Below are 27,459 nucleotides of genomic sequence, written 5' to 3'. Positions count from 1 at the left end.
AAGTTGTTCTACATAGACCTGAAGCCCACGACACTTCGAGTCCCTCATAAGGCCACGGCTTCTACCTATGTCATTTTACTACATTCCACAATACGAACATTTGTTCTACGACTTTTAGATTTGGGCCCTAGAAGGCCCTAACAAGGGTAGTGTCTATCTCGGCCATCTCACATCGTAGAAAATCCAAATTGGTGTAAAAATGAAGGTATTGGTGCCAAATAGCGAATGAAATTAAATTTTCAATAAAAGACCTGTCGTACCAGACAAGTTGAAATTTCGAAAATTTGATTTGTTCTGAGCACGCATAGCCACCTGTTATAAAGAGAATATTATTTTAGCTGGGAAATGATATCCTGATTTTGAAATTATGACCTTTAGGACACATAAGGGAAAAAAACTAACGGAAGATTGCATGGACGAAGAAAAATTTGTTGGGCACGACACCTAGTTGGAAGATTACCAGCGAGCGAAAAAAATAACTAAATACATAAAACCAGATTAGGGCAAGACCACTGTCTGAAACTGAATGGCAATGAATATAATATCTTGACCAGGGTTTACTGTTAGACTAAATTATACTCACCTCAAAATAGTTAGAAGTTCATGTCTTCGGTTGTTTTCCTTAAATTCTGACAGTTCACAACATGATACGCACATACACTAAAGCGGCCTAAAAGAGAAGACTGGAAAGAAGATAGGATGCTACCAAAGCAAAACTGGAGCAAGTTGACAAAACAAACAAAAGAGAAGAGAACTTAGAGAAGGTTGATTGTCTACACAGTTTCTCCATCAACAAAAAATTAGGCTTGCTTTCTACTTACCAAAAACGTACTCCGTGTGAGAGACAAAATTGCATTTTTTCAATTTTTGCTTTGTTTATTTGATAGCTTGCTCTCTCACGGCTTTCTCACGGAGTACTTTTTGTTGAGTGGAAACCATACTTTAAGCACGAAACGCACTACACTCCGTTTACTCAACAATGGAAAGAGAGAAATGTTTTCATTGTTTTTCTTTTTTAACAGCGACCAAAACGGAGTGACTGCTAATCGGCCTTTAAGTCTGGTTTCCGCTTAAAAATATTCGCCGCAAGAGAGCACTGTGAAGGATTCCTATTGGTTGAAATTCATCTCTCTTTCTTTTGACCAATGAAAATCCTTCACGAAGCTCTCTTATGATGAAAGCTGTCGTAGATGTGATTTCTATGATTTGAATGGTGCGGACTAAAATTCTCCTATTGTTAACTTGGCTGTGTCTAAATTGAACTCTTTGAAGAAGCCCAATCCACTCCGCCGTACCCCGGCTTCAAAGCCTCTTATTGAGCATCAGCTGATTATTTCATACACAATTTTACATTCTTCTTCAGATATTTTACTCCTTCACATTGATTTCATTGAAGTTATTATCCTCATTTTTCACTTTCTTCTTCCTTTCTTCATTTTTAAAATTTGAAATGGGATCACATGCTGATTCTGGCCAAAAACCAATGGATTTGCTTTTTCTCGCTCGGTTCGGATCTTTAGGTCTTGGTCCATGATGAAAGCGTCCGCGATTTGTGGTCGAAAGCAATGATTTTGTGAACGATCGTCGTTAGCAATGGCATATACTGTTTCGAAGCACTCGAATCGATTTTATTTCGGGGGAAGAAAGGCGGATACAAAAATGAAAACACAATAAATCAAGATGTACTCAAATTATTCGTTTAATTTTTTTGGTGTGACAACAGTTTTCAGTTTAAATATAACGACTCCGTAAAATCTTTTTATTATAAAAGGGAACTTTTGCGTCAACAATAAAATCGTAAACAAAATTTTAAACATAAAATAAAAGAAAAAACCAAAGGCCTGAGGGCATTTTAAAAAAATTTGATTTTTCTTGATTCGGGAACATGTGTCAGAGTAGCACATATTTCGTACATCTTATGCCTGTTCGGCCTGTTCAGCTTCAAGTTCGTCTTCCTCGAATTCGACCTCGTCGTCGGCAGTTGCCTCCTGCAAAAAAGGAATCGAAAATCAAAATCAGGTCAATCGAAACCGAATCGACGTGTCTTGCGTAGACATACCTGATACTGTTGGTATTCGGATACCAAATCGTTCATATTACTCTCGGCTTCGGTGAATTCCATTTCGTCCATACCTTCACCGGTGTACCAATGCAAGAACGCCTTCCGTCTGAACATAGCCGTGAACTGTTCCGAAATGCGTTTGAATATTTCCTGTATGGCCGTTGTATTTCCGATAAATGTGGACGACATGCGCAGACCTCTCGGTGCAATGTCGCATACAGCGACTTTCACGTTGTTTGGAATCCATTCGACGAAATAGCTGCTGTTTTTGTTCTGAATGTTTAACATCTGTGTGTCGACTTCTTTCATTGACATTTTACCTGCAAACGAAATTGATATCATAACGGACTCTGTTTGATTGGTTAATTCTTTCTCGTGAAATCGTAATTCTTTCTCGAAGAATCGTAATTCTTTCTCTCAAAGAATCGCAATTCTCTATCAAGGAATCGTAATTCTCTCAGAAGGAATCGTAATTCTTTCTCTCAAGGAATCGTAATTCTCTATCGAAGAATCGTAATTCTCTCTCTCAAGGAATCGTAATTCTCTCTAGAGTAATCGTAATTCTCTCTAGAGTAATCGTAATTCTCTTTCGATGAATCGTAATTCTCTCAGAAGGAATCGCAATTCTGTCACCAGGAAATTTGTTAGAAGTCAGACCCCACCAAGAGAATAATAATTCTTCAGGACAGCTGTTGGAAGGCAAGTTTCCAATCGAGAAACTTTTTTTCGTTTTTGAAAGACCTCGGAGGGTCATAGAATATCTGTTGTATTTACCTCTGAAAATGGTAGCGACTGTTAAATAACGTCCGTGCCGTGGGTCACATGCTGTCATCATATTTCTTGCATCAAACATCTGTTGTGTCAACTCAGGTACAGTGAGTGCTCTGTACTGCTGTGAGCCTTTAGCCTGTATTCGAATTGATAAAGCGTCAATCACATCTCTTCACCTTTCCATGAAAGTGTTAGCTTACCGTCAATGGTGCAAAACCGGGCATGAAGAAATGTAGACGAGGGAATGGAACCATATTCACAGCCAATTTGCGCAAATCGGCATTCAGCTGCCCCGGGAAACGTAGACAAGTTGTTACGCCCGACATTGTCATCTGCGTGATTCGAGTGACATTGTGAACATTTGCCGAAAACATTTTATTGTCATTAAGCTGAAATACTTACCGAAACCAAATGGTTCAGATCACCATAAGTTGGTGACGTCAATTTGAGCGTACGGAAGCAAATGTCGTACAGTGCTTCGTTATCAATGCAGAAAGTTTCGTCAGTATTCTCAACCAATTGGTGAATGGATAGCGTTGCATTGTATGGCTCAACGACCGTGTCAGATACCTATAATGGATATTTAAAACATAAAATAATTGTATTGCCTGTGGCCTCGCAAACCATGAGAAATTTAGGGGGGATGGTGTTTTACTGCGCAAGGATATCGATTATTCAAATTAAAAACAGTTGGCATCAAGGATGTGCATTTATTGTGGTAATTAGAAATTCTACCTTGGATGTCCCGCATTGTTGAAGGTAAACTCACTTACAAAATGGGATGTTAAGGGTACATTTTAACTATCTGTTGCACTTAGGACACTCACAAAGACGACAGTAACTTTTTCCGGATGCAAACTAAATTTTTCGACCTCGTTTAACAGCAGATTACATAGGATGCTGTGAAAGTAATTCATTACATGAGGCAACAGTTTTGTGATAAAACCAAACTCAGAAGTATGCATTTGACCAACTAGCTTCGGTACCCGTCTTTTCGACAAGTTTACAGTATGTATATCCGAACCGAAGGCGAGTTGAGTGGTTTTACTGCATAGTGAATTGAATTGAAATAAATTGCCCTTGGAGCTCATAAGCTATGGAACAGCACTCCAAGCTCCAAGAGTACTATTGGCTATGAATACATGCAAATTTCACATATTCTCATGTACTTTTGGTCGTTTTTTTAAGGATCATTTTAAGTATCCGCCGCATCCGCCTAAGCCGATATTTTGATAGCTTCGGAATGAGTACCCTTCAAATGAGCAAATGCAAAAGATGCACGGCCAAAGATGATTTTAGAATGTTAACTGTGGCAGGTAACCTGTCTCCAGGTAACTTTATTTTGCATGTAAATTAAAGTTACCTGCAGTAGGTAACGTATTTTAAAAAAAAGTCCTGGAGACAAGTCACCGGTCACAGGTAAGACTTTAAAATCTTTTTTGTCCGTGAATTTTTGTGGATTAAAAGACTTTTTAATTGGCAAAGTATTTCTTCCGAATTTTCAGAAGACGTCGGAGAGGCCACGACGACCGGCGAAGGAATTTTCGATTATTTTTCATTCTCATTCAGAGATAATAATATGCTTGCAATGAATCATTAAAACGAAAATAATTCAACATATTGTTTACTGGATGCAAATGGGGAATTGTGTAGAAATGTTTGTTGCTTGTTCCAGTAATTCCATATAAATAAGACGATAGGGATGTAGAGTAGACAAATGTTACTTAATTAAATATTAGCAAACAAGACAAGACAACATGAATTAAACATGTATCCCGGCGGTGTATAATAGTTCCAGTATATATGTACACATGTAACCATCACGAATGGAACCACACCAAAACACGTTTCGCTGTATAGATTAGATATAGATATTGTGTGTGCCGAGAGTGTAATACACCAACATCTTACAGATTAAACTTCTCTAATTGACATTCATCCCCCATAAATAATCATCATCTATAAGCTCATAAATTATAATTTAGATTAGTTAATGTCATAAATAGCATTAAAGCTTTACATTTCTGATGGGTTTCGGTGTATTATAATATCCGGTTTATTATTTGATGAGTTGTTGCTGTCGTGAAGGGATGGGGGAGGCCGGGACAGTGGTATTATTAATTTGTAATACAAATGAAATTAGTTACCGTCGAATGCTTCGCTATAAATTGTTTATTGGATTGTGGCACGACCGCAGACCGCATCAAAATAAATATTAAAATTCGATATTCGATTCTGATGCACAAATTTTAAAATCAAATCAAATCGTTTAGATGGACAGGGTATGACTGCTTTGTTGGTTTATTAATTATTAATTATAATTTGTCGTAATAAATCGACGAAATGAAATTTGTGCATAAATTCTGATCACTAATTCGATGCACAAAATGATACGTTATCCGCTAACTACCACTGGGAAAAAATCGGTTGATGTTTGAATTAGTGGAATCAAACCGCACCATTACTTCCATTAACATAGAATCTGTCCGCAGTTCTACTGTGGTTTAACTATAAAATTTTCGTTGACAATGTGTATGATGTTGAAGCTCGAACAACACGAATTATAGTAGATTTAAGTGGAGCTGGTGCTAATGAGATCTTTTTATGAAATCACAGTCTCGGAAAATCTTTTACGTAAAGTTTTTGTTACTGTACTTTGTAGCGCAATTGTAGCGTAAATTCATCTTTTTTGGTCAAACTGTGCAAAGTGCAATAAACCACTGAAGATAATGTAAAAACCCACGTTTTGGATGAATTCGTGAATTCGAATGCAGCACAAATGTTCACTTCATTGTAGCACTTCGACAGAATTTCTGACTGCGTTCATCAATTCTATACAAATCGTTTAGCGCTGTCGACTTTGATCTTTCATAGTAAAATGTACATAAAAACTTAAGGCCAGTTCATGGTCGCATATATCGCAAAAATGTATGCGAGTATGAACTGGCCTTAAAACTAGAGAAGTGAAGGACTTTCTATCAATTCTTTTGAAAAATTTAGATCAGAAATAGGCCCAACAAAATACCGATGACATCGGCCGATAGTGAAAGGTTAAAGACAAATGAAAAATATTTTTTTGTTTAATAGGCCGCATATTTTAGTGAAATGTTTGCGATCGCACAAAAAATGCACATCTTCGATGAAATTCGAGATTTGTCGTCGAAATTTTTATTTTTCGCAAATAATTGAAATGTTCAGCCACTGGCTTAAAAATATTTTACGTACCTTTGGTGACGGAAACACAGAAAATGTGTTCATTATTCGATCTGGGTATTCCTCGCGTATCTTCGACAACAATAATGTGCCCATTCCACTGCCAGTGCCACCACCTAACGAATGTGCCAATTGAAAGCCTTGTAATGAGTCACAACCTTCAGATTCTTTTCGGACAACGTCCAATACTGATTCTACTAGTTCAGCGCCTTCAGTGTAATGTCCTTTCGCCCAGTTGTTACCTATCCACAATACGAATTATTAGTCAAAATTTTCCAACAATTTAACTTCAGATCACACTAACCGGCGCCAGATTGGCCGTAGACAAAATTATCCGGACGGAACAATTGACCGTATGGGGATTGACGTACGGAGTCCTAATAATTAAAAAATTTTTTTGTTGTTATGCGAATGCTGAGTGATAATGAAGCGGGGTTTTATTGACGTACCATAGTTCCCGGCTCCAAATCGACAAGAACAGCACGTGGAACATATCGACCATCATTTACTTCATTGTAGTAAACGTCGATGCGTTCCAACTGCAAATCATTGTCTCCGTGATAGTGACCGGTGGGATCGATGCCATGCTCATCGCTGATGATCTCCCAGAACTGAAATTGCGATTGGATATTTCGTTTAAATTATAGATTTAGAAGAGGCTTGAATCGTGTAACTTTCGGGTGAAATTCACTTCGACGATCTAAGAGTCTTACGATAAGACTGTTAAAAATTATATAAAAATGAAGAAGAAAAAATAAAATAGTTTGGCTGGGCTGCGCCTGTCCTGAATAACAAAAAAAATTGAAACTTCCCGCCAATTTTAATATTATATAGTTGCGTCCATTGTCTGTTGCGCAGACTTTTAAAGCTGTAGAGCTTTAAAGCTTTAGTGGAATTGGGATAGTTGGAGACAAAATGATAAAAATTTCGTGAATCGTACAAGATTTTGCACCCTAGTTCGTAAAAAACGTATTTGCAGCAATCGGTGTGTACACTTAGAGTGAAGAAAAATCGGTGCGTCAACAGGAAGATGAAAAAAAAAAGAATGAGAAAGCAAAATTTTGATTGCAAATACAACAAAAACAAATCCAGTGCGTAAGCCAACACCAGTTGGTATATCAAAAAAATTAAACGGATGCTTCACATCAATCATTTGTTGTAAAACTTTTAATCCAATTTGGATAGAATTATGGCAGAAGTTTGTAGGTGGATTGTTTTCCGGTACCCATTCGTTCACAGTATGAGTCTAATGTAACGCATACCTATCAACTTTCCACAGCCAATTGTTTCTATTTTCGTACAATCTCCATGATCTCACAAAATATTTATGACTTTAAGTCGCTTGATGCTCCACTCTCTCAACAACAACAACAAAAAAACAAAATTTTATGAAAGTAATTTAAAATTGACACAAATTTAATCAAATCATAGACAAAACTGTGCCATGATTTCTACATTGAACCCGTAAGTCGATTGAATGATAAGGAGAAAATAAAAATGTCTTGATTGTCATTGTCATTGCTCCGACCACGTTCCGGTCGACCTGATTTATTTCAGTTCTACCTGTTCGTAGCCTGAACCCGAATGTAAGATTACAGGCTCAAGCTGATCTGAAATCATCATAAATTTTGGGTTCAGGTTCTGGTTCATTGAGCATAAACAGTGCACAGTAACAATGATGTGAAGGTTTTCAAACAATAACAAAATCATTTGATTGGACGATATGAACGACATTTAAAAATTAGCAATAGACATTTTGTAAGCCAGTAATTTGTACCACAGTTTATACTCGTATGGTAATTTAACTATTGTGTCACATGTAATTACAACCCTTGCCTTCGACTCGGATTTCAAAATTCACATTACATAGAACAATATATACTCCCCAGTAGTGTAATCTCTGTTTGTAATGGAAAAGAAGAAAAAACTGTAAAATTTTCGTACTCTAAGTACCTTTTGTACTTTGTTGATTGAGTTGAGCAATCTTACTCTGACAACGCGTAAATAATAGACAAGTGGAGCACTCGGATTATTATTTTTAAGGAATTTTCTACAATCGGTAAATTACACTCGAGTGTGGAATTTGCAACAGCTGGTCATTTATCAGATTTTGTTCATGTCATTGTTAGTGATAGTCCTAAGTAGCATATTTGTCGATTTACTCACTCACTGGTGTAAACAATAGCATCAGCACCAACTGGTCAAAGACCAGCGGTTGCGAATTACCGAGTGTATGACGCTTGAAAGCTAATGGAAAATTTTTCCAAAAATGTTTTTTTGACATAATCGACTCTTCAACTCGTTTGGCACATTTTGCCGATTAAATGATGTCAACGAAAATATTCTAGTAAACGTTAGAAGCTTACACTGAAGTTGAAAACAAATTTTGAACACATGTTCCAATTCTCACTATAATTCAAGTCAAGTTGGCCTCACAGTCATCCGTTCTTTCTCAGTGTACACATGACAGTTAAACTTTAAAACAATATGTTTATTATGTGCTCTATCAATACTCTCTCTAGCATCCAAACTCTCTCAAAAAATCGATGTAGGGGGGAAAATAAGTTTGAGAAACGCTGATTTTTAATATGACTTAAAACCAACAACAACAACACGAGCGAACAAAGTAGCAGTGATTCATAAACGTATCTACCACCTTAATAATTGTAGTTTTGTTGCTAGGGAGAGTATTGGCTCTATTGTTTGAAATGTCAACTGTCACGTAAACGTAGGCAAAATGGATCACTGTGAATTCAGACCCGATATTTCGTTAAAAAAAGACCATCCGCCCATAGACCATAGATGGCCTCTAATGGGTACTTAACTCATTCCCAATCAGAGATCAGTGCCTGTTTTAGACAAATTTTGGTGAAACTTAGTGAAAATATTTACATGAAGTTTCGCTAAATTTCACTTGAATTTCACCATTTTTTAGAAGTTCGGTGGGCTCTTTTCATAAATAGTTGACCTTTTGGTTGAAATTTTTGTTATCTACCAAAACTTCGCTAAATTAAAATTGGTGAAACTTAGCGAAATTAGAAACTATTTCGCTAAAATAGGCTCTGTTACTGATAGAAAATTGGAAATTTGGTCAACGTTATTTTCAACTTGCCTGTAGATAATCGAAATTTAAATTTCCCAACAAAAAAATATCGTTCAATCAAATTAAAAAGATAAAATTTTAATTGACAAATCTATAAATAAATGTTACGGTCGTGTAATTCTAATGACATAATGAAAATATTGTTTTCTTACCTCACCATCAATTTCATTTTAACTCTTCTGTGTATATGTATTTAATGACATAAAACATGATTTCGCTTTATGAGAAAATATTTCATTTTCAAAGTCGACTCAATTTTTCACGTTGTTCCACACTCTAATTATTATTTTTTTGAACACAGATATACACATACAAGCAACACACGTCATTGATTCGCTTTGGCTTTAATCAGTGGACAACAAACAATCTAAGAGGTACAATTTCGGCAGAATATCGGCAACGGATTTTCTTTTTGCTCTGGATACCAATACTCTTTTTTTTTGCAGGTGTCTAACCTAAAAAATGTATTAAAAAACACATTTAGGATTTATGGAACACAACACAATGGAATTAAAAGCGAAAATGTTAATAAAATTCGTTAGCAATAATTTAACATTAGTTGAACGAAAAATAGGTTTCTGATTGCTGGTTTATAGGGTGGATCGATCTGGTTTTTTGAAGGCTTTTGAGGGAGGGAAAATGTTGTTTGAAAAGGTGCGAATTTGAGTATCTTATATTTTTGACAACACAATTTAACTTGATGAACAAATTAGTTATTTACATAACAAGGGAGGGAAAACTTGAACAAAGGCGGAACCGAGGGCAGTAGGTCGAAAATGGCAGATAGACTGAGCTGAGAGCACATTACTGGAAAAAGTTGAAAAGACCAGTTTTCGCGTGAATTCTGATTGATCCGAAGCGAAGCCGACTTTTATCCCGAGTTTTGCAATGGATTTTGCATGTTAAGGCTTTCGAAAGTTCATGAAATTCGATGAAAAGAACAATTTTCGACACTCAAACATGTAAAGTGATTATGTTTCCGTCTGATATCGTTTTCAATGCCTTCCGAAAGCTCACTAAACATGTGTAATAATATGAATTCAGCAATAATAGGCAATGCATTGTAGTGCAAAATATTTAAGCTTAATAATGCATTGGAACTCATGGAAAAAATTTCGTTTTAAATGTTAATTGTTAGCGTAATTGAATTCAATCGAATAGAAATAATAAGCCAGACCAGATACACGAAAAAAAACAGTATCATCCCCCAACAAAATGCACAATATTATTATTTGCATCGGCATTAATTAGTGAACATCAATTAATTTTAATTATTTTTAGTAGCCGCCATGTTAAGTGGTTAACAATGCTTTTTATTAATTAAATCATACAATTCTATTGGTTCACTGGTTTACTTTGTATCGAGAACTATACCAGTGTCTGAAGCAATAGCATATAGGGTTAAAACAATCGAAATATTATGGCTGATTTCAAAATTGTTCGCTCGCTGCGCTCCTGCCTTTCTGACGATGATATGAAAAACCATTGTTGAAAATGTTTGATGAAATGAACCTTAAAGCTTATTTACATAGGTATGTTGCTTCAGTATAAGATTGAAAACAAAAGTTCTTTAACGGGAAATACCAATATTGTTACCGGGAAATTTGGTCGAAAGAGTTACCGGGAAAAATGGGATTTGAAATACCGATAAGAAAACATTATTTGCACACGTGTATTATGGACCCAGACATGTTTTTTCAAAGGACCTCCGCATATCTCAAGCAATTTACTGTCAGTCAGACGTCATTGCGTCAATGTTAACCTTTTAGAAACAACCAATCATCTGTTATTGACAACGATAGGGAAAAATATGATGAACTCCGGGTACAGTGGAACTTGTGTAACTTTGATGCAGAGTTCTATATGTTGCAAAAGCATGTATTAAAGCTAATGAAGTAAGGGATTCTGTGTCAACATAGGAGAAGTGGATTGAGCACTGAGTGAGTAATCAAATCATAGTGGTGTAATGAAAATTTGTCGCTTTTATATCGTACTCAAATGGCGGCATAGTGTGTTAAATAGGTCTCGGCGCCCTGATTACGAATACGCATCCATTGGACTCCAAAAAATTTAAAAGTAAATGGGAACGGTACAGTTCTTGGTGCAGCAGGTATCCATGCTGCGAGGTCATATAACCACTCCTTACTTTTTACATTTTTGTTTGTGATGTGGCTGTAACGGAACCACAGGCGTCATTGCATATATCAGCTAACGAGACTTACATTTGTAGTGCCCCTTACTATATTAAGTAAGAGAGAAGTAAGTTCTCTCTCTTTAGTATAAGAACCATGAATATGTTACTTAAGTGAATAAAGAATCATTCCATATTATATCGTCAAGCAGTGCGTTTCACTTAATACAACACTCCCGTTAAGACTATATATACCAACTATATATATACATGGCGACAGTGACAGTGATATAAAAAAAAAAAAAAAAACGATAAGTGGTCGGGTTAGTGAAACCGTTGTACTGCAAAGTAAATAATTATTAATAAAGTGAATCATTAAATGAATAAATTATGGGCACATCTGACTCAAAGCCGCAAACCGCCACAACGGATGGTACTAACAGTAATACTGATGTTAATAGTGTCAATATAATTCAAGAATTTTCCGAACACAAAACCAGCACTGGCATTTGTTTATTAATAATAGTGGTACTATTGGCAATTCACTTTATCTATAAATTTTACACGTTACATAAAAAGTGTATCGTAAAGCGTGAGAGACAAGTACGCCAAATTTGAATATTGAATATAAAAACAGAAAAATAAACCACGAACAATATTTGACGGGATTTGAAAAATAAATGAACAAATAACATTACTGGAATTGATGGACATCCAAGAGCACAGGCACGAAAATTCGTACAAATTTGGTCCGTGGGGTCCGTGGAAAACAGGAGAACATTGCTAAGTCAACAGCGAAGGCACAGAAAATCATAGATCGCACAGGCGCGTAAGGTCGTACAAAATTTGGCCCTGGGTAAACAGATACACATAGCAACAGGTATGAGTTATGGAAATTAAAATTTGATTTTTTTTATAAGAAAATGTTTTAAATTTTGAAGTTTTTATATGTAACGACACGCGATTGAAAATTATATTTTATGCTTACGTTTTAAAATCGATGTTATAGGAGAACGATTGTTTATTTTGCGACAGGATGTTGAAATATTAAATACGACGAAATGTTGTTCTAATTAAAAAGAAAGAAAAAATATTTTTTTCTGATGTCAGCGAATTTAACACGCGCAGTTTTGAAATTCTTTACACGCGCAGTTTTGGAATTATTTTTTTTCGCTTACAATCGGTATTTGGTATTATTTTATGAAAGAAATACGATACTAAGTTTGGGACAGGATGTATAAATTTTGAAAATAATTGCAACATTGTGATTGATAAAGCAAACAAAGCGTATTTAATGGTACGAAATGGAAACGTTTGAATCAAAGCCTTTATTTGATTTAACGGAATTTTTAATTGTTTATTTTTCAATTTTATTTTTCTTGATGGTCTTGTCATTGGTTTTAATTTGGTTTTATTGTCAAGCCCGAACGAATAGATTCATTTGAGGTGTTTATATTGTTGGAAATCTGGTGAAGTTGATACGAATAAGTATTTTTTATTTGGCAAAGTATGACTACATGGACACAATTAAGTACTAAATTAGACGAACACAGAATAGAATTTGAAAGAATTTATAAATGCCTGAGTGTTTCAATTAAAAGGAAAATTCAACGTGAAACTTTCGATAAACATTTACAAGACATTATTGAAGTATATAACGCTGCGACAAAGTTGATAAGAACGCACGATCTGCAAGAAGACCATTTGACTTATTGTACGGAATTTCACACAAAAATTAGAGATCGTCTTCTCAAATTGTTTGGAACTTTGAAAGTACACATTGTAGTACCCCCTGGAGTAAAAGAAATTGACCCAAAAGTACTTGATAAAGGTGATTCAGACTCAGATTCAGAAATGGTACAATCAGCTGAAGAGTTTCTTGCCTTGGCAGGAAAAACTATCTCTAGGAATTATGCAGGTGACCCATTAGCCCTTACAGCTTTCATAAACTCTATCAAACTTCTCGAGAAGATGGCAGGTACGACGCACGTTACCCTTTTGATAACATATTTAATGACTAAATTGGAAGATAAGGCTATGGAATCAGTCCCTGAAGATCCACAAACTATTCAAGAAATAATTGATGGACTTAAAGTAGGCATTAAACCTGAGACGTCTAAAGTAGTAAAGAGTAGGTTACAGGCTTTGAAGTTTGACAGATTCAAGGTTCAAGACTTTGCCCTTGAAGCGACGAAATTGAGTGAAGCACTCCAAAGAGCTTTAGTGTTGGAAGGTGTTGGTAAGGTCAAAGCACGAGAAATGTGTGTAGATGAAACTATTGACATGTGTCGGGCGAATGCTCGAAGTGATCTGATTAAAGCCGTATTATCAGCGTCTCAATACAATGATCCTGATGAAGTAGTTGCTAAACTGATTTTAGAATCGTCTACCGAAAAGCAGGAAAAGCAAGTGTTAGCATACAAGGCACAGTTTAGAGGTAAACGGGGAAAAGGTAGAAGCCGTGGTGGTTACGGTAATTACGGTAATAATTATGGAAACTATAATAAATGGAATGGTGGAAATAATAATTACCATCAAAACGGCAATGGTCGAGGTAATAATGGTAGAGGAAGATCCTGGAATCGTGGCCGTGGTCGTGGTCGCGGAAGTTATCAGAATTATCAAAATTATCCGAATCACTCAGTTAGAATAGTCGAGGCTTTGGGAAACGAGGAAGCCCCTCAGCGATACCAGCAGCTGGGGGAAACAACAGCAATGATGCCGTATCAGTCTCAATAGTCCAAAGGAAGGTTCTATCTATGAACCCAAACTACTCAGATTTTATAGTTTTGAGTAGTTCGATTTCAAATAAACAATGCACATTCCTAATTGACACGCAGGCGGACATAACTCTCTTAAAAATTTGCGCAGTCCGCCCAAGAGCGCTATTAGATGTAGAAAATTTGATTGACATAACAGGAATAACGGAAGATCCCATAACGACTTTGGGTTGTACGAATGCGACGTTGGGTAATGACGATTTTAGAGTAAATTTTCCAGTACATGTAGTACCAAATGAATTCAATATTCCGTCAGATGGGATCCTAGGTAAAGACTTCATGAAACATTTTAGATGCAATATAAATTACGGAGATATGACGTTTAGATTTACATTAAACGAACAAATGATTACGGTACCAATAAGGGAAGGTCCCGAAGTAAATACGATAGTTTTACCCGCGAGAAGTGAGGTAATTAGACAATTCAATTTGAAAAAAGAAGTGTTAGAACCCCAGTGGGTCGATTCTTGGGAAATTAGTGCAGGAGTCTTCACAGCTCGCACAATAATTAGCTCAGCTCAGCCGTTGATCCGAATTCTCAATACTACGGATAAAGTACAAATAATGAAAAATGACCGTCTACCAATTCAGAAGTTGTCAGATTATAAGGTTTACACAACGAAAAAGGAAATCTCTTCTAAAGAAAGGACAGAAACTTTACTGAAAATTTTAGAAAACAAAGTTCCTAGTTACGCTAAAGAACAGCTTTTCCCGTTGATAGAAGAATATGCGGACGTTTTCGCATTAGAAACTGACAAGATGACCACAAACAATTTTTATGAGCAAAAATTAAGGTTAAAAGATGACACACCGGTTTATATAAAAAATTACCGTACACCGCACAGCCAGATTAATGAAATAGAAGCTCAGGTGAATGAATTTTTAAAAAATGACTTAATAGAACCAAGCGCATCCGAGTATAATAGCCCTTTGATTTTAGTCCCGAAACCCCCTTTGAATGGTCGTGAACGATGGAGACTATGTCTGGATTATCGCCAAGTTAATAAAAAATTAGTGGCAGACAAGTTTCCACTGCCTAGAATGGATCAGATATTAGATAGTTTGGGAAACGCAAAATGTTTTTCGGTCATTGATTTGTTCCAGGGATTCCACCAGGTGCCATTAGAAAAGAATTCCAGAGACATAACGTCTTTTAGTACTAGTACTGGGTCATACAGATGGAAAGTTTTGCCTTTCGGGTTAAACGTTTCACCGAATTCATTTACTCGCATGATGACAATTGCCTTTTCAGGTATCCCCCAGAACAGGCATTTCTCTATATTGATGATGTAGTCGTGATAGGGAAAAGCGAGAAGCATCATTTACAAAATCTCAAAGCAGTATTCCAAGTGTTGCGAGACAGAAATTTGAAAATACATCCTCATAAATGCAAGTTTTTCGAGCCCGAAGTAACCTTTTTAGGACATTTGTGTACTCCTGATGGCATATTGCCAGACCCTAGGAAACACGAGAAAGTTAAAAATTATCCAGTTCCCACAGACAAAAACGCTGCACACAGATTTGTATCATTCGCAAATTATTATCGACGTTTCATCCCACATTTTGCGACTATAGCAAAACCATTGAACAATTTGACTAAAAAAGACGTGACCTTTGAATGGACTGAACAATGCCAAGAAAGTTTCGATACATTAAAGGAAATTTTGACAAAACCACCAGTTTTAGCTTACCCAGACTTTTCTAAGACTTTCATAGTCACAGTCGACGCCTCAATAACAGGTTGTGGGGCTGTACTGAGTCAGCTACATGACGACAATGATCTACCAATTTATTATGCATCAAAGTCATGGTCTAAAGCAGACGCAGTGAAGTCGACTCCAATTCAAGAATGTTTGGCCATTCACTTTGCCTTGACCCAATTTAGACCTTATGTGTACGGAGTACCGTTCCGAGTCCGTACAGATCATAAATCACTTATTTATCTATTTACGCACAAGACTTTGTCTCCTAAACTTATTCGTATTAGGCTGGACCTCGAAGGCTACGATTTCACAATAGAACACATTAGTGGAGCTAAGAATGTAGTGGCCGACGCCCTATCGCGATTAAATATTAAAGATTTACTAGATTTATATGGAAAAACAAAGACAGTATATGTTATGACAAGATCCAAAACAAGAAATTTGAAAAAGGAAAATGAAATGACGACCAATGAAAATTTAAATAAAACACAAGAAATAAGTTACGTACCGGTAATTGAACAATTAAATGCGCATATAAATAAAAAGATACCTCGAATAATGTGTACGCGTACAGAAGGAAGTAAAGACGAGGTAATAGAGCTCAATATATACGAAAATTATAAGAAACTGATCAGTATGAAAGTTCCGGTAGAAATACGCAATGATTTATCAATTCTCGAGAAAGTAATTAATAGTTTACAAGAAATTGCGATAAAGAAAAATTTTAACGAAATTCAGTGGTCGCTAAACGATATTATGTTCAAATTTGTATCAATTAACGTTTTTAAAGAAATTTGCAAAAATAAATTGAATAAACTACGAATAGTGTTAATTAAAAGCCCGATTTTGATCAATGATAAGACAAAACAAAATGAACTCTTAATGTACTTTCATGACAATCCGATTTTTGGAGGACATGTAGGTCACAAGAAACTCTACGCAAACTTAAGGAGTTATTATGCCTGGAAAGGCATGAGGCGAGATGTTGCCTCTTTTGTCAAAAGTTGTACGAAGTGCAAACTAACGAAAGTCAGTGTGAAGAACAAAGAAGCCCTCGTATTAACAAATACTCCCCAGGCCCCCTTTGATGTAGTAGTGATAGATACCATAGGCCCATTGCCTACTTCCCTTAATGGAAATCGCTATGCGATTACGTTAATTTGCGATTTAAGCAAATACTTGGTAATCATTCCTATTCCGGACAAACAGGCTCTTACGGTAGCCAGAGCTATTTTCAATAATTTCGTGTTAATCTTCGGCCTGATGAAACAGGTCATCACCGATCTGGGAACGGAATATGTGAATTCAGTGTTAGAAAGACTATGGGTCCTTTTCCATGTGACCCACAGCAAATCCACTGCTTATCACCATCAGACAGTGGGTACAGCAGAGAGGAGTCACAGAACGTTTAACGAGTATGTCAGAACTTACATTTCCGGTCAGCTCGATAACTGGGAAGAATATTCAAAATATTTCTCGTTCTGTTATAATATCTCCCATCACGCGTCTTATGATTTCAAATACTCCCCCTATGAATTGATATTTTGTAAGAGCCCAGTGCTCCCATTCGATTGGATGGATGGTCGAATTGACCCAATCTATAATATCGATGACTTTAGCAGGGAAGCGAAGTGCAGACTACAAAGAGCACACGTAGACGCCAGAAATCTTATTGACAAGATGAAACTAAGGAACAAAATGAACTATGACCGTTCTGCCAAACCGATAGAATTAGAGTTAAATAATAAAGTAAAGTTGTTTAAGGAGCCATATGATAAACATTCGGAACGCTACGACGGTCCATTCATAGTTAAGGATATCCAAGGATCAAATGTTACGATCACAGATGGCGACAAGTTTTTGAAAACTGTGCATAAAGATAGAGTCCGAAAATATGAATGAATCGTCACAAAAATAAAAGAATGATTTTAATATTTTTATGATTTTATTGTGAAGTTTTATTTTTAAATTAAGGTTAAAGATTAAGGGTTAATTTACAATTTAATCTTTATTTCAATCTGCAATTCAGTTTGAAATTATGTTATCATAAATTTCTTTAAAAAAAAAAAAGGGACGGTGAGAGTCGCAATCTCACAAAGTGAAATCAAATCCCAAAAATTAATAAATTATAAGCAATGGTTAGTTTTAAGACTAAGAAAAGTTTAACTTTCAAAAGGAAATAAATAATGTACGAAATAAATAATAATACGATTGGCATACACCAATCTAGCCGAAGAGGGATGGTGTAGTGCCCCTTACTATATTAAGTAAGAGAGAAGTAAGTTCTCTCTCTTTAGTATAAGAACCATGAATATGTTACTTAAGTGAATAAAGAATCATTCCATATTATATCGTCAAGCAGTGCGTTTCACTTAATACAACACTCCCGTTAAGACTATATATACCAATTATATATATACACATTGTCTGCCATTTTGAATGCATACGACGCCCACAGTGGCTAATTTAATATCACCATCACGCCGGACAAAATTATTTTTCGATTCTGGGAATTCTTTTTGTGTAACTCTTTGAGCAGGGGATACAGAAGATGCATATTGAATCGAGTCAGGTCGAGTAAAATAATATTGACTGTCCAGCTGCATCTACGTGAGTTTCACGAGTCGAAATGTTGTGACTAAAATTTGGTAAAAACAATATTTTTTTCGAATATTTAAAAAAAATGGTTTTGCGTAGGATTGCCGAATATAATGTGTTTGAATTCACATTACTTCACTGAACGCAATTCGCCTTGACTCAGTTCTTTTTTTTTCAGGTATAAAATTCGTATAACTGATAAAGGTAACATGTTTTTTTATCATTTTATATTGTGCGCTTTTTAATGATATATATGTTGATGGCAAATAATGATTTCTTAGTTATGGCAGTGGTTAAAAACGACTACAAGCCATTTGTATAAAACTGCACATCTATATACCACGTAACATGTATACACTGTGTACGTAGCATGTATGTATGCAGTGACAATACAACACTTTTCGAAGAGTAATTATGTTCGATTTACGTTTCAAGTATGACTTTGATAAATAGATCACACGCCGAAAAAAGCGAACATAACCAAAAAAGGAGACAATTGAACATGCCAATCAAAGCGCGACCGAAATTACTTAATTTTTGTGTGTCCCATGTAGAGGTGTGCGCCGATCTTAAAATAGTCGGCGGCGGTGCGCCGACTGGTAAGGGATCGGCGGTGGCGCGCCGGCAGAAATTTATAGTCGGCGGCGGTGCGCCGATCGGCGCGCCGATAAATTTACAAAAAATCTAAACTTTCGAAAATAATGCAAAAACATTTGAAAAAGCGTGCGCAATCCTTTTTCCGAACACTGAATTCTTACTATCTTGCGATCTGAAATATCAACCACTTATACAAGGGGAATCAACTGAGACGTATCTCACCTTTTATATTTTGAATGTACAATCACTGACCTATTATTTTAAAAACATCTAATTTAATGAATCCAAGAATGATTAGTGAGTTTGCGTAAATGACATATAAGCTATAAGTCAACTTATAAGTTGGAAATTTTAAGTCACATCTTCATACTAGATGTTCTGCAGGTTTCTTATTTCCAACTTATAATTTATGTCATTTACGCAAACTCACTACTATTATCTTTCGATTTATGCAATAACCGTTCCCGTTGCCTTTAGTCCATCTTCGATGTAGGAGTGAGATCGTAGTAGAAGGTTTTCGCAAATAAGAGATTTAGATAAACTTAAATTTATAAGTAATAAGACTACGCCAAAATGATTCTTTTCCCAACTTTTTTACATAAAGCAGCTAAAAATTGAAAATAAAGATACCAGTGTTTCGTCTTTTGACGAAAAAACTTGAAACCGGAAAGATTTTCCACTTTATAAATTCCTGAAACATGTGATTTGCGCCATTTTCCACCCAAATTCCACATAAGGTCTTAAGTTTGCCACTTTACAATTACAGTAGTATTCACCGAGTTTTGACTGATTCACTGTATTTTGTTCTCTTTCTTCTTTCTCTTATCTGCATCAACAGACAATAAAAGAAACTTTGTCTGCCGTCTGCCGCGCTCCATTCCATTGCACAGAATGGGAATCTGGCTGACAACACTGCAAACGTCAACAAGTGTTTTGTTTCTGTGTCTGAATTTAATTATACTTTTTGTAGTCAGAACTGACCAGAAAAACATTTCTGTTGACTAAATCTCAGTTATGAAGTGCCACGGTCGCCGGTAAAGTTGGAGTTCTCGTATAATCATCCAATAAACCAGCGTTTTTGTGCGGCTAATGATACGGTGCTCGTCATAACCTCACACTGTGTACGTGTATAAGCATTAGGGTAGTTCAAATTTGTATGAAAAGTGAAAACTGTTCGGAATGTTAAGTGCGCATTGATTTTCCAATTCCTTTTTGGATTTTCAAAGAATGTCTAGTACATTGTGAATCAAAAAAATTACGTTTAGAGGTTGCACAATGGGAGTGAAATTTTTTGAACTCATGCGATTTTAAAAATCTCAAAAATTGAAACCCGTTGTGCAACCTCTAAACATAATTTTTTTTAGTTACAATGTTCCAGACTCTTGTTTAATGTTGAAAAAGGAAACGAAATATCGATGCGCGCCTGAAGTTCCCAAAAAAAATTTAAATTTCATACAAAGTTGAACCACCCTAATAAGCATACCAGTGAAAGACAGTGACAGCTGGATCCACCAGAAATTCACGACGAATATTTTGAGAACGTGTTTCAGTGAATTTTTGGACGCTGTAAGCGGAATTTCTTTGCGGAGAGACATTAGGAAGGCTTGTCGAGATTGGTACTCTTCTTAGTGGTGTGTCACTACCAGGACTCTTAGTTGCTTTGCCTCACTCGCCAGCTTTGTCCTTCGGCTGGTTTATGGTCTAAAAGTTTACTCAATGATGTGGCTAGGTCCTATTTTGCTTCTATATGAGTAAAATGATCCGGACTATTCATAGAGCTTAGGCTTTCGGGCTATAGAGTGGACAAGGTCGACGGATGGATTGGTGGTGTTATGCTGCTGAGAGATGCTAGTTTTTACCGGCTTTTATTTTGATTCCTCGCAGAGACAGCATACACTCAATCAGTGTACAGCTCTCTGAATTTATATCCCGGGAATGTACTCGATGTTGTGCAAAACTCTTTGCAAAGGGACGATATGGTCGCCGTGTCGGGTCGTTGTGCTATTCAGTAGTGTGTCATAATCTGGACAAGCTGTCACCTTGCCTTTTGCACCGAAGGCCCTCTTCTCAAAGGTGGCTGGTTCGTCAGTCTAATTTGGAAGTAAGGGCTTTTGGGCTAAATAATGGTAAAGTTTGGCGGTTGGCCATTTGGTGGCACACTGTTGAGTGACGCTTCTGCCTGGCTCGGCTTTTATATTGGCTCACTGCAGAGAAAGCTTACGTTCGAACGGGCTAGTCTGATGAAATATGAGACTGGATCAGGTTAATATCGAGCGGAATGTAAATCACAGGCTTTGTCAATCTCAATGACAAGGACTGTGATTCGGGCGACAATGTTGCCTTACTTGCTTTCATTAGTGTAAGGCCTAAGGGGTGAGACGCAGCCGTCCTCCCAGTGGCTTTCTGACAATCACAATCTAATGAAGCGAGGTTGACGCCAGTCACTCTTTGCTTTCTGCCCTAGAGATTAGCTGATCATTTTGGTACCTAATCATAGGGATCAGTTTGCTCGCCTGGAGTGGCTCGTGTAGAGCGTAAGGTAATAGGTTGAGAAGGAGTTGAGGTCCTGAAAAGGGCTTCAAGATTTTAATGATGACAGGGTAGTACAAAGGATCCCATGATCTGTGTGCATTGATCAGAAATGATCACCCTAACTGATGAAATCTAGAATTGCACAGAAAATAGAGTAACGTACCCAAGGGTTCACGTTAAGTGAGGATACAGAAAATACAAATGCTGTTTCGATCTTGGATATCGATGGCGGTCCCAGGCCAGCGTGATCTGATCATCCTTAGTTGTATCCATCGATACCCTTCCCAAGACAGCAGCAAACTTTTTCTTTGGACTAGTATTTAAAAATTTGCATAAAACACTTGCCATCTACTGATGGAAATAGGATACGTTATAGAAAGCTACTTCGAAGATAACCCTATCGTAGCATCAGAAACAAAATCACCGTCGCCGTCGTACAGTGTGAGTAAGAAGAAAAACCCAAAGTTCCAACAAAAAAAATTAACAAAAAACTCCTTTCTACGCATATAGAAACATAGCAGCATAACCTGACTTATAAATTAAGAGAGATAAACTTTTGCTAAAACCTTGTTAAGCACTAAACGTATAAAATTTCGGCGCGACGAAAATACAATCGGCGGCGGCGGCGGCGTGAGCTATTATTTTTCAGCGGCGGCGCGCCGAAAAATTAGCAAAAAATCGGCGGCGCGCCGGCGTAAAATCGGCGGTGCACACCTCTAGTCCCATGCGTTGCCGTATACATAAAAAACATCTGCACTATAAATTTGAACAATTTATATCAATTAAGATATCTTCTGTTCAGAGTTCAGTTCATGTTTATGGCTTATTATGAGATCCCATTGTTGATGAGTCACTCTCTCACTATATGCGTATGTAACCCATACTCATAAGGTTAAACAAAAGCAACAACAATTGTGCGAAGGTTGAAAAATTTAGATATTCTACCTAAAACAATCGACCAACAACTGTTGTGTTTTATCACCATAATAAAGCTATGTTGAAGTGAAAAAAAAGACAACTCTGTTGCTACTCGTTTTACGCCCGAATGTGATGGGTAAATTGGTATGTTCATTTTTTTTATTTTTTCGGAAATTTATTTTTAAGAAATAGAGGCGGCTTTTGGTTAGAAGAATACACGAACCAAAAAAGACAATAAAATTAACCAATTGAAATGGTGAAACAATATGATCTCGACATAATGGTCGAGTTTCAATTTTCTTTTGTTAATTTGGTTAAAGCAAAAATCCACTTCGTCGTAGAAAGCGAATAAGTTTTCGATTGTTGTGAACATCAGTTCTTTTACTAGATAAAATCATAAGTTGACAGCGAAATGGTACTTTTATTAACGCAGAATAAAAAAACAGTTGCTTTTAGCGACTGAGAACATTCCAGCACGAGCCGGAGGCGAGTTATGGAAACCAAAAGAGGAAGTCTTTTAGCAATGTTTTGTTTATGTTGCGGCGGAAATGAACGATTTCTAAACACTAGATAAGCAAAAAGATATGAAGCACAATTTTTGATGAAAAAACATTATAAATTAAATGAACCAAATTTTATCTGTGTTAGCGAACTAATACACTGATGGAGTACTTCGAAAATGTTGGAAAAACAACTGTAAAGAATTCATTACAGCAGAATGGGACTTCACTAAATTACAGAAATTTTGCCAAAAAAATTGTCAGTTTCGGTCAGTTTCACTAAATTCACCTAACTCGGTAGACCTGTCAATATTTTCACCATGAACTTCACCGGATATTGCTATACCTTAGTTAATACAATTGTCAATAATTGCCTTATTTACTCAAATGCCTACAAATTCCAAAATTTAGTTTTCAACTCTTTCGTCCACAATATTTTTGGGTGTTCTAGACCCATCTCTGCATTTCTCTAGCACCATATACATGAAGTGCATTCTTGAATAGATCCTTCTCTCGAATGGACTTGTTTTATTCAGGATTTTGATTTTAAAAATTTGCAAATATTTAAAACTAAAAAAAACGAGCAGTTCTAGGAAATAAATGTTAGAAATATGAATAAAAGAGAATTGTCCTCAAACGACTAACCAAAATAATAAAATAACATCAAGGCGTTTCTCGGCCTCTGACACACCATACATAACATCATTTGTCTTGAATTATTGTTTTTATTACGTCAACACGACCGTAACGAGAGCGAAAGTTTTCGGTAAGTATAGAAGGTAGGAGAGTAGGAGTATAATGCAAAAAATAAACAACACGAAAAAAAACGCCCAAATTTGTTTATTTTTCGCTCGATCATTGACACAAATGATTCATATTAAAAGAAGATAAAACGGATGCTGAAAATGGTGTTGTGAAATGCAGAGTGTTGTAAAACTATCGAGTAATTCATAGCTACATCGCAGCAGAATTTATGTCCAAATTAATGGAATCGAAGATATTTTCCACCATACCGTTGAATGTGCTTAGAACAAAAGAAGTAACAGATTCTGGAACCGTCAAATTGATGATATTGTTACCATCTGTGACTTTAACAATTTCAATATTTTTTTCTTGTTAAACTTTTCGTTACCTAATCAAAACATGCGATGGTGCTAATTGACCATAACTGTAAAAATTGCATGATTCTTAATGGATTTGTGACTGAATCGAATATTATGTTCGGTAGAACTAAAGAGGTGTGCATGAGTATAATGAATACATAAGTTTTTCGGATGAGTATATTTTGCACGATAATAAATTACTTCTTTTGATGTATTTAACGAGAAAGAAAAATAAGTTGACGAAACTTTTTCAAATGTTTTTTTTATTAAACGTCTAAGAATGGCCGTCATCACAGCCGTATTGTGCCGTCATGCAATGGAATTGGTATCAGTCACAGAAATACAGACAAAATTGAAATAATTTTTTATTTTCCGGTATATAAAGAAAACTGTAAAAATTACCATTCTCATCATGTTCATGATTTCGAACCATATACAGAAATAGAAATACAAAATCGATATGACTCACCGGCAACTAGAAAAATTTATGGAATTTGTTCCTTTTCTTCTATTTTTGTGAATAAATAGTCTAAAGACATGCATCTGCACAGAAAACGACTATCGAAGCAGATGGCTGTACAATATCGGAATTCTTTTCTCTTCGTTCTAATATTATCTCGTACACTCATTGCATCATCAGTTTCGAAACAGATTAGTTACAATTTTGTCAACAAATTGTAGAATTTTCAATATTTAATTTAGATCATAAAATTGGTTCATTGGGTTCATATACAATAGCGCGCATGACGCCATTCTGTCAATCGAATGTTTAAGACTATATTAGGAGTTAATAAGTCCGTAAATGAAAGAATCATGGCCTTTCTAGCCAATTTTGTCAATTCAATCGACTGTCACTCTACTTTGAATTCTACTTTGCCTCCATAACTGAGCCTCATCATTTACTATTTCATGGACTTTATATGTTTCAATGATTTTGTTCGTTAGACAAGCTTTACTCGAAAACTCGATTGTTTTCAACTTCAACATTACTTATGAACACTAATGTAACGAAAATGTTTCTAAAACATGACATAATAGGTTCGATACATGAGTTAGGGTCACTGTATCAGAATAAGTCCATTATTGCTTCGAAGATGGAAAATCGGTTGGAGTTGGATGATGTACCACGCCTTCCATCCAACTCGTCAAAACGATTTCGACAGAGGTGAAAAATGTAATATTATAAATCGAAGAGGAGGTTAATATATTAATCTGTCGCTACAGCAATAACTGCAAAAAATATTTGATTTTCTGAGCTGGGAAAAAAATGCAATGTACCGGTTGCGGACATGAAAAGAAAAATATTTTACCGTAAACATAATAATACAAGAGAAATCACACTGTCAGAGGGGCCAAATCATTTGAGAGTAACAATGGTAATATAATGTTCGCGCAATCGTATACCAGCATAAAAGTGAATTTCGTTAAATCTGGTATACTATACATATACAGATAATCAGACTATAGATTTTCTACCATTCGGATCGAATATTCACTGTATGAATGACATCACTTCACATTCAATATGCTGGCCGAAAACAGCCTCACAAAGTACAGAACAATTTCTTGTTGGAAACACTTTGGGAATAAAATACAGAGTCACAGCAATTTGTATAACACAATTAATTGCAGATCGCATGTATACTGAATACGCGTGATAAACGTCCATTTTATCTTGGCCACGTACAATTTCCACAACCACAACCATCCGAAAACTTTTTTTTTTACTTTTTGATATATAAAATGTCAAATGGAACCCATTTTTTATACCTTTGAACCAATTTGATTACCACACTGGCCGGCTTGTAGATGAACAATTTCACGCATTTTATTTAAAGTATAACTTGTTGATAAGACAATTAAATATTACTTGACTGAGTTACGAACTTATTCGATCTGAATAAGTGATTTAATTTGAGAAAAGATTTTTTTTTTCAATTTTTTTCGCCACCGTACAACAAATTTAAACTCGTTTTAACACTGAACTAGCACAGAATGAAGCATTTGGAGTGAGCGAAAAAATGAGTCTTGTTCAAAAATCATTTATGTATATAGGCACTTTGGCCGCTCTACGCGTTGTTCGTTTCTCTTTTCTCTCTTTTATTTACTTACACAGAGTATAATTTCTATACGATTCATATTGAACGGAATAATTTTACTAAAAAAGAATCTCTTCGTTGAATTTCGGTGAAACCGTAGTTTGTTAAAGAAGACGAAGAAAGTACACGAGCAATGGAAGAGACTCAACTCAACGTAATTGATTCTATTAGATACAAAATATTCTTAAATGTGTACTGAAGTTATAACAGATTCATAAATATTTGTGGAAAAACGCTTTCTCGTCGATCATTTTATTTTGTTAGGCAATAATTTGTTGACTGTTTTGACAAGTAATTACATTGCCAGGAACTACGATTTGCTCGTGTGGTTTACGCTTAAGGCGTAGATAAATTTTACCGATATAAATATGAACTCCATACAATGAGACCCCAGGGTGGAGTGAATAAATATTTTGGATTTGTATTCTTCACTTCTTACGATAAGCAAGAAAATTATCGTAGAAATATTTGTCTGTTATATCAACGCTTAAACCTATTAATATTAATCATAAATCTAGTACTTCAATGACTAAGAAACATTAGTGGCATTTATTAAACAGAGAGCGTTTAAGTAGACTTAGTTTTTTTTAGGTACACAACTCAACTCAATATAAATCAATGTTTGAAATTCAGACGTAAACAATTACATGCAACAATTATTGGGAATCATCATCGAAAACTGAATATTCCCGGCATTTCTTACCGGAAGTACAAGATGCATTAAATTGAGAGAAATGTTGAGCGGCGCCTCTCGGCTGGGTTAAAAGGCGTGTGACGGCACTTTATTTTTGTATTGAAGAGACTCTCTCCATTTTACATGTATTTTTACACTTCGGTTTCAATGTTATATGGATTTCTCTCCCATATTATCCGAAGTGATTCACGATTGATTTCAACCCATACATCTTTTCTTCGAATTTTATATTTAAAAAAAAAAACTGAAATTCTATCTTTCGGCCCATCCTACAATGTACAGCGCAGATAATTATTTATGAAGATAGAACATGTAAATTGGCTATTCCTTTACACGCTACAAAACTAAAATTAGTTATTTTTTGTTGCAAATGAAAAAGAAATGAAGGTTACTTTGCACCCCGTTATACATTTTTTTTTCTACCAATGACGTAATGATTATTTACGACATCGAGTGCAAAGTACTTTATTCGGCTCATGTGTATTTATGACACATCGTGAGCCTAATAAAGTACTTTGCACCAAGATTCACACAACGATTTATGCAACAGAGGCATCTAAAGTTTGCAAATTTTGCAAGTTATGATGCTGAGTTGCATAAATTTATACATCGTCATAAAGTGTGGCTAGTTGTGACTCATAAATTTCTCTTGAAG

The 27,459-nt window shown here is 35.8% G+C and overlaps 1 protein-coding gene across 2 annotated transcripts; it reads right to left on the bottom strand.

The window, feature by feature from the left end:
- Positions 1-1,683: 1,683 nt before the first annotated feature.
- Positions 1,684-26,060, bottom strand: LOC119069760 (tubulin beta chain-like). 2 transcript variants are annotated; one of them, XM_037173893.1, is made up of 10 exons: positions 25,782-26,035; positions 9,302-9,604; positions 6,496-6,657; positions 6,351-6,423; positions 6,059-6,288; positions 3,236-3,403; positions 3,034-3,165; positions 2,837-2,969; positions 2,060-2,382; positions 1,684-1,988 (listed from the first exon to the last, which is right to left on the bottom strand). In XM_037173893.1, exons 3-10 carry the CDS (start codon positions 6,496-6,498, stop codon positions 1,917-1,919), a joined length of 1,134 nt encoding a protein of 377 aa, XP_037029788.1. In that variant the 5' UTR covers positions 6,499-6,657; positions 9,302-9,604; positions 25,782-26,035; the 3' UTR covers positions 1,684-1,916. The 2 variants fall into 2 exon arrangements, with proteins under 2 accessions (XP_037029788.1, XP_037029786.1); XM_037173891.1 differs by lacking the exon at positions 9,302-9,604 and having other exon boundaries at positions 25,782-26,060.
- Positions 26,061-27,459: the final 1,399 nt, after the last annotated feature.

The sequence above is a fragment of the Bradysia coprophila genome (genome assembly GCF_014529535.1).
Source record: "Bradysia coprophila strain Holo2 chromosome X unlocalized genomic scaffold, BU_Bcop_v1 contig_39, whole genome shotgun sequence".
Taxonomy (NCBI): Eukaryota; Metazoa; Arthropoda; class Insecta; order Diptera; family Sciaridae; genus Bradysia; species Bradysia coprophila.
The sequence above is the reverse complement of the archived record's forward strand: the minus strand, read 5'-3'. Positions and strand labels throughout refer to the sequence as shown.